The sequence below is a fragment of the Herpailurus yagouaroundi genome, unplaced genomic scaffold, assembly GCF_014898765.1.
Source record: "Herpailurus yagouaroundi ecotype Mexico unplaced genomic scaffold, PumYag 216, whole genome shotgun sequence".
Lineage (NCBI taxonomy): Eukaryota > Metazoa > Chordata > Mammalia > Carnivora > Felidae > Herpailurus > Herpailurus yagouaroundi.
In genome coordinates this window covers 9825159-9831713 of record NW_024412447.1, presented here as the reverse complement: position 1 = coordinate 9831713, position 6555 = coordinate 9825159, and the positions used below count along the sequence as shown (strand labels likewise).

At 59.4% G+C, this 6555-nt stretch overlaps 1 protein-coding gene across 1 annotated transcript; it reads right to left on the bottom strand.

Annotated features, from left to right (window-relative positions):
* Window positions 1-4400: 4400 nt before the first annotated feature.
* Window positions 4401-6549, bottom strand: FZD9 (frizzled class receptor 9). The gene has a single exon (XM_040456111.1). The coding sequence runs from the start codon at window positions 6528-6530 to the stop codon at window positions 4755-4757; it is 1776 nt and encodes a 591-aa protein (XP_040312045.1). The 5' UTR covers window positions 6531-6549; the 3' UTR covers window positions 4401-4754.
* Window positions 6550-6555: the final 6 nt, after the last annotated feature.

Genomic DNA, 6555 nt, shown 5'->3' with positions numbered 1-6555 from the left:
TTTCAAGGTGTGTTCCCTGTCTCGCCCCGCCTACCCTGCCCAGAGACCGGGGGGGGGGGGGGGATTTGCTCCAGTGGCTGCTGGATAGGTTTACTGTCCCTTCTCCCACAGGTTCGGAGTTAGCACTGACGCTACAGTTCCGTGATCCCAGCCACCAACACCTCCCCCTGCCTCTTACCCTAGAGCCAGTCTGTTCTTGTTAACAGTGAGAATCCTGTGTTCCCACTTCAGTGACACCTGAATTGTTTGTTGTTTTTTTTTTTTTTTTAAATTGTCTTTAAGGAGGAAGGGCCCCGTTCAAGGGTAAACTTGTAATAAATTGGAATTTCAAATAAACATTATGTACTTGTGTTTATAAAGAAGCAGCAGTTCTGGTGAATCTTTCTTTGTGTTTGTGGGGGCGGTAGTGGCACATGTGTCCCCCAGGGCTCTTTCCCGGAGCTGAGAGGACTTCTGACCATCTTTTTAACCACAGGCCATATCCATTTGCATTTCTTTGCTTCCTGGAGAGATTTCTGGTGCCCAGTAATCAGAGTGTGACTTTCAAGCTTCTGGCCTGGTCTCTGAAACCCCCAAAATTGTCATTGGAAATTTCCGGGGGGGGGGCGCCTGGGTGGCTCAATTGGTTAAGCGTCTGACTCTTGATCTTGGCTCAGGTCATGATCTCATGGTTTTGTGAGTTCGAGCCCCGCATCAGGCTCTGTGTTCTGACTGCTCGGAGCCTACTTGGGATTCTCCCTCTCTCCCTGTCTCTGCCCTCATCCCTGCCCCCCTGCCCCAGCACTCGCTCGCTCTCTCTCTCACAACAAACTTTAAAAACATTTTTCTAGTAATTAGAGACAAATATTTCTAAAGGCTTAGCTGGGAATTTGTATGGGGCTGGAAGAATTAATTTAGGGGCAATTGCTGACATTAAAAAAAATTTTTTTTAATGTTTATTTTTGACAGAGACCGAGCATGAGCGGGGGAGGGGCAGAGAGAGAGGGAGACACAGACTCCAAAGCAGGCTCCAGGCTCCAAGCTGTCAGCACAGACCCTGACACGGGCCTCTAACCACAAGCTGTGAGATCATGACCTTAGCCGAAGTCGGACGCTCAACCAACTGAGCCACCCCAGGCATCCCAGACATTTTAAAACACTTCTTTTCCAGGAAAATTTCAAACATAACGCAAAAAGAGTGAAAATATGAATTCCCTTGTAGTCTGCTTCATCAGTTCTACCACATAAGCAATTTTATTTATGTCTCCATTTATTTTTTATGCTGGGCGTTTTTATCAAGTCAGAGTGGTTGGTTCAGTAGGTCACTGCTAGGTGGCAATCTGCTTCTGGAATTCAAAGATTTTGCAGAGCACACTCTGTGAGCCCCTTGACCAAGAAGGGACACTGCCGACTCCTGACCACCTGAACCTGGGGCAGCGTTGGCTAAAATGGGCAGAAAAAGGAGAAACCAAAACCCTGGGTTGCTCTGTGGAGTCCACACTCGGGGAGTGTGAGCTCCGAGCCAGGCCCCTGGCTTGAGTGAGCAGTTTGCCCCAAGGTCAGCTCCGGTCTGACGAGTGCTCAGGCTCTGGGGAAGGGAGCTGTGGGCCTCTGTGCATTTCCTACACGGTCACAGCGGGACTCGGGGGCTCGGCCACTTCTGTGATGTCCTCTCCTCAGTGGGCTTCTCAGGCTCCCCTAGGATGGTGTTCCGGGGGCCACGTCTTCTTGAAGTCAGCACCCTGGTCCTGTTAAACCATCAGCCCATCTTCCCTGCTGTGGGCTCGGACCTCGGGGAGCCGCCTAACTTCCCTTGACTACTGCAAGAGGGGACAAGAGAACTTTTCCTCCTGAGGACTGGGGTCTGAGGCATTGCTCCTGGGAATCAACGGAGACCTCTCCCCCGTCCTGCCTGCGCTTTCTCCTCAGACCCCGTCCCCAGAGGATGGGGGAGGGTGCTGCGGGTGTGTGTGTGGGGTGGCAGTGTCCCCAGGGGATGGGGGGGTTTGCTGCGGTGTCTGGGGAAGGGGGGGCGGTGTGTGGCAGTGAGGTGGTATCTGGATTGCCGGGAGCCAGGGCCTCTTTAGCAGGATATTGAGAAACTCCAACCAGGTGGGAAGAGAAGTTTCCACCACTGCCCCTGCCCGGAGCCTTCAGACCTTTTCACACTCAGGGCAGTCCTGGAGTTTCTGCCTCCGGGGTGTGGCCGTGAGCAGCCACTGACACTCTGGGGCCTCTCCTCAGGCTGACCTTGGTCAAGATCACCGCCACCGATTCCTGTGAACTTTGAATCATTTCCTTGGAACTAATAGGTCAGGGCTAAGGAGTTCCCTTAACTTGGGTCTCCCACGCACAAGCCCGGCAGGGAGGGGCCGGGGAGACACAGTGACTGGCCAGCAGGTGTTGCTTTCCAAGACACTTCCCTTGGGCTCTGGAATTTCCTTTTGGGGGCTGGTGGGGGGGTGTTTCTCTGGACAAAACCACCCTAGGTTATAACACCCGCCATCCCTTGCCCACCCAGGTGGAATCCGTGGCGCAGTGGAAATCACAAAGGCTCTGGAGGCTGCACGCTACCTGGCTGCGTGACCTTGAGCCAGCCAAGCACTCAACACTTCCCATCTGGAAAATGGGGAGAGAAGGATCTAATGGAGGACTTCTGTAAAAGGTCTTTAATAAACGATTCCTTCCTTCTCTCCCGGGGTCTGGGACCTTCCAGTGTCCCCAAGTGCTGAGAGGCTGCTGGCAGAGCCCCTTACCCTCCATCACCCCCCTCCCAGTTGTCCTGGGAGCCCAAATTTTTTCCACTGGGTGGGACTTAGTCAAGCATCATCTCTCCCAGGGCCACTGACTGGCAAGGGACAGGGGTGAACTGGGGCCACTCCCTGCAGACCTTGCCTGCAAGCCTAACTCCACGTAGCCACCGTCCCCTTCCAACCTGGGCCCCTGTCACATTCAGTAGGCGCAATCTGTCAGTCAAGGACCCTCCTAGGGAGTTACAAGGTGTTAGGGTCACTTGGCTTTGCTGTAAAGAAGGCAAGAGGGCCTCCTGTGTGCTCTGAGAAGGAAAGATTTGGATGGGCTGGGCCGTCCCGTGCGTGAAATGCATGAGCCCAGGGTGCCGAGGCGGCAGAGTTCTCCTGGGGGCTCTGGGCTGCTGCTTGTGCTGAGGGACAGCCCTTAATTCTCCTTAGCTCCTGATGGGAGTCTGACACAGCCTGTTGGGGCTCCATTTGGCTTCCTTCTTGTCCCGCAGAGCTTGGTGGCTGGTACAGGGCAAAGAGCTCCGGCCCGAGAGGCCCTGGGTTTAGGCACTCAGCCCTGCTTCACAGGAAGCAGTCGGCCTTGAGCCTCCCCTTGGTTCTGAAGTGAGGCTGGACCCTTGGGGCCTCTTGGCAGTGACACTGAATGCCGGCTCTGTATCATGCACCCAGGACAATGACCGATACACCTGGCTGGAGTCACAGTGGCCAAAGCAGAGGCCAAGATGGGACTCCGGGGTCTGACCTCCTGCCCCAAGCCTATGGGCATCTCTGGGACGGCCACACACTCCTTACAGTGGGCAGAGATGACGAAGCCCGGCGCACGGATACACAGGTACATTTTCCTGTCCCTGGGCACATGAGTATGTAAGCTGGCCTGGAGCAGCCACACATATGCCCCCGCACCTGCCCCATTTCTCACACGGTGCCCAGCACCCCAAGTCCTTCGGCAGCCCTTTCGGAGCTGGGGACCCAATTTCCACTATGCTCAAGGGTTTCCCCATGCCCTGTGTCTGTGCCACCAAGATGCCCCTATACCAGCCAGTCCTGCCCCATCTCCACTCCACCTGGTAAGATGAAGGGATGCCGTGGGGTGCCCCGACCAGGAGCCCAAGGAGAGAGGTGGACACACCAGCAATCTTGGAAGGCAATGAGGACAGTCACTCCAGCCTTAGCCCTTAGGCCCCAGGGAAGGGACAGTAGGACGGCCTATAGGAGACAGCGGGAGCAGATCCTGAGCCCCCAAGGGAACTTTGGAGACAGGCTGATGCCCTCGTTTTCTATACAAATGAAGAAAGCAGTCTTTCCCAGGGCCACCAAACAGGCTAGAGTCCCCAGGGCCAGAGGTGTCCTCTCAGGGGATTCCTGAGTATCCTGGCAGGCATCCTGGTCACACTTTGGGAAGCGGGAACCCAGGACTCGGGCAAACAGGTTGCCCAAAAGAGCAAAGACTGGTGAGAGGGGACAACGCACACACACAGAATCTGGGACTTCTGCAAAGACAGCTGCTCCACAGGGACGTCCTCCTGACCGGAGGGGAGGCAGGGAATGGGGCTGGGGCCATGAGGCCAGCAGCCACCCAGCTCACCCCACCAGGGGGACTCCTACAGGACCCTCACTCTCTGACCTTACCCCCTTCCCAGCCCACAGAGGACTCAGCAGTGCCACACGGGGGTTTATTCCAGTCACAGCTTCCAGAGAAACTCAACAATAAATTACATCATTAAATAAACTCCCTGCTGGACCACGCCCCCTTCTGCCCCTCCTCCTCTCTACCTGCTCCCCCAGGACCCTGTGGGGACCTGGCCAGGCCCGCCCCCTCCACTGGGCCACAGGGGAGTGAGCCTCACTGGGTCTCTGTGAATGAGGGTGGAAGGAGAGGCTCCACGCCCTGGTCCTCGGCCCCTCGCACTCACTTGCCTGACCTTGACAGCTGGGCAGCTGCTAGTCAGCTGTCTCCTCCGGGGGGGGGGGGTGCAGGAGGGGGCAACAGCCGCCCCACACAGGCCTGTGTCCCTAGAGGTGCGTGGGGTTCTCCAGAGAAGGGTCCGTCTTAGTCATGTGCAAGACCACGGTGGGGGCCTTATAGTGGCAGTGGGTGCCACGGCCATAGCCCCCAGGAGCCCGGCAGGCCTTTGCCCGGGCCCGGCCAGCTGCCATCTTGCGGTGGCACAGGCTCTGCCAGGTCTGGAAAGTCTTGGAGCTCCACACCCAGACACCGCTGGTGATGCCCACCACCAGCGACATGAAGATCTTGAGCATAAAGACAGCCACGGTGGGCACCGACCCCCCTTGTAGTGAGCAGTCCCTCCGGCCCCCGGGCATGGTGGCTGCCAGGCAGGGTTGCTCTGTGGCCCGAAGGCGCCAGAAGTCCATGTTGAGGCGTTCATAGACATAGCACACAATGACGCAGGTGGCAGGCACCGTGTAGAGGATGGAGAAGACCCCAATCTTGACCATGAGCTTCTCCAGCTTCTCCGTGTTGGTGCCGCCTGTCTTCATGATCTTGCGGATGTGGAAGAGGGCCACGAAGCCGGTCAGGAGGAAGCTGGTGCCCAGCACCAGGTAGCAGGAGAGGGGAACCAGCACAAAGCCCGTCAGCGCGGCCGCATCCATGCTGGCCACGTAGCAGAGCCCGGTCAGCTCGTCGCCCGCCACCTTGCGCAAGGTCAGGATAACGATGGTCTTGAGGGCCGGCAGGCCCCAGGCCGCCATGTGGAAGTAGCTGCCATGGGCCTCGATGGCCTCGTGGCCCCACTTCTTGCCGGCTGCCAGGAACCAGGTGAGTGTCAGCACCACCCACCACAGCGAGCTGGCCATGCCGAAGTAGTAGAGCAGCAGGAAGACGAGCGTGCAGCCCGTGTTCTCCAGCCCCTCCTGGATCACGTACAGTGCTCCTGCCTCCTGGTCGCACGCCACGCTCTGGGCGCCGGCCACCGCGCGGATGAGGAAGGCCAGCGAGTAGACGTTGTAGCACATGGACAGGAAGATGATGGGGCGCTCGGGGTACTGGAAACGGTGGGGCTCCAGCAGGAAGGTGAGCACGGTGAAGGCCGTGGAGAAGAAGCACAGCGCCGACCACACGGCCATCCAGACGAGCGCGAAGTCCTTGTCGCGCCGCGACCAGAACACCTCGACGCCGGGCCCGCAGCGCGGCGCGCACGAGCGGCTCTTCTCCACGTACTGGAACTTCTCTGGGTTCTCGCAGGTGCCGCCGCCGCCAGGGCCTGAGGCGGGGTCGCCGGGGGGCCTCGCGGGCCGGGGCGCCACGGGCAGCATGCCCAGGCCCTTGTGGGGCTCCGCAGGGCCGGCCGTGGCGTTCTCGGGCGCCTCCATGCAGAGCGCGTGCGGGTCGTTGCGCGTGGGCAGCCGGGCGCAGTCCAGCGAGTCCGGCCAGCCGAAGTTGAACTGCTCCATGATGGGCGCGCAGCGCAGGCGCGCCTGCTCGCACATGGGCCGGCAGGCGGGGATGGGCGTCGAGACCTGGTCCGTGCACATGGGCGCGTACAACGAGCACAGGAAGAAGCGCAGGTGGCTGTGGCAGCCGTACTGCACGAGCGGCGCGAACTCGGCCAGCTCGGCGGCCGCCTCACCCTGCGACGTGTGGCCCAGCAGGTTGGGCATGCGGGTCAGGTTGTAGCCGATGCCGCGGCACATGGGGATCTCCACCGCCTGGCAGGGCGCCGGCCCGCGACCGCGCTCCGGATCGAAACGGCCGATCTCCAGCGCCGCGCCGCCCGCCGCCAGCAGCTGCCACAGCAGCAGCGCCCGGCGGAGCGGCGGCACGGCCATCCCGGGCGGCCCCGGCCGAGGGCGG

Coding starts and splice junctions, on each gene's coding strand:
- FZD9 (XM_040456111.1), bottom strand. CDS start 6,530: ATGGCCGTGCCGCCGCTCCGCCGGGCGCTGCTGCTGTGGCAGCTGCTG.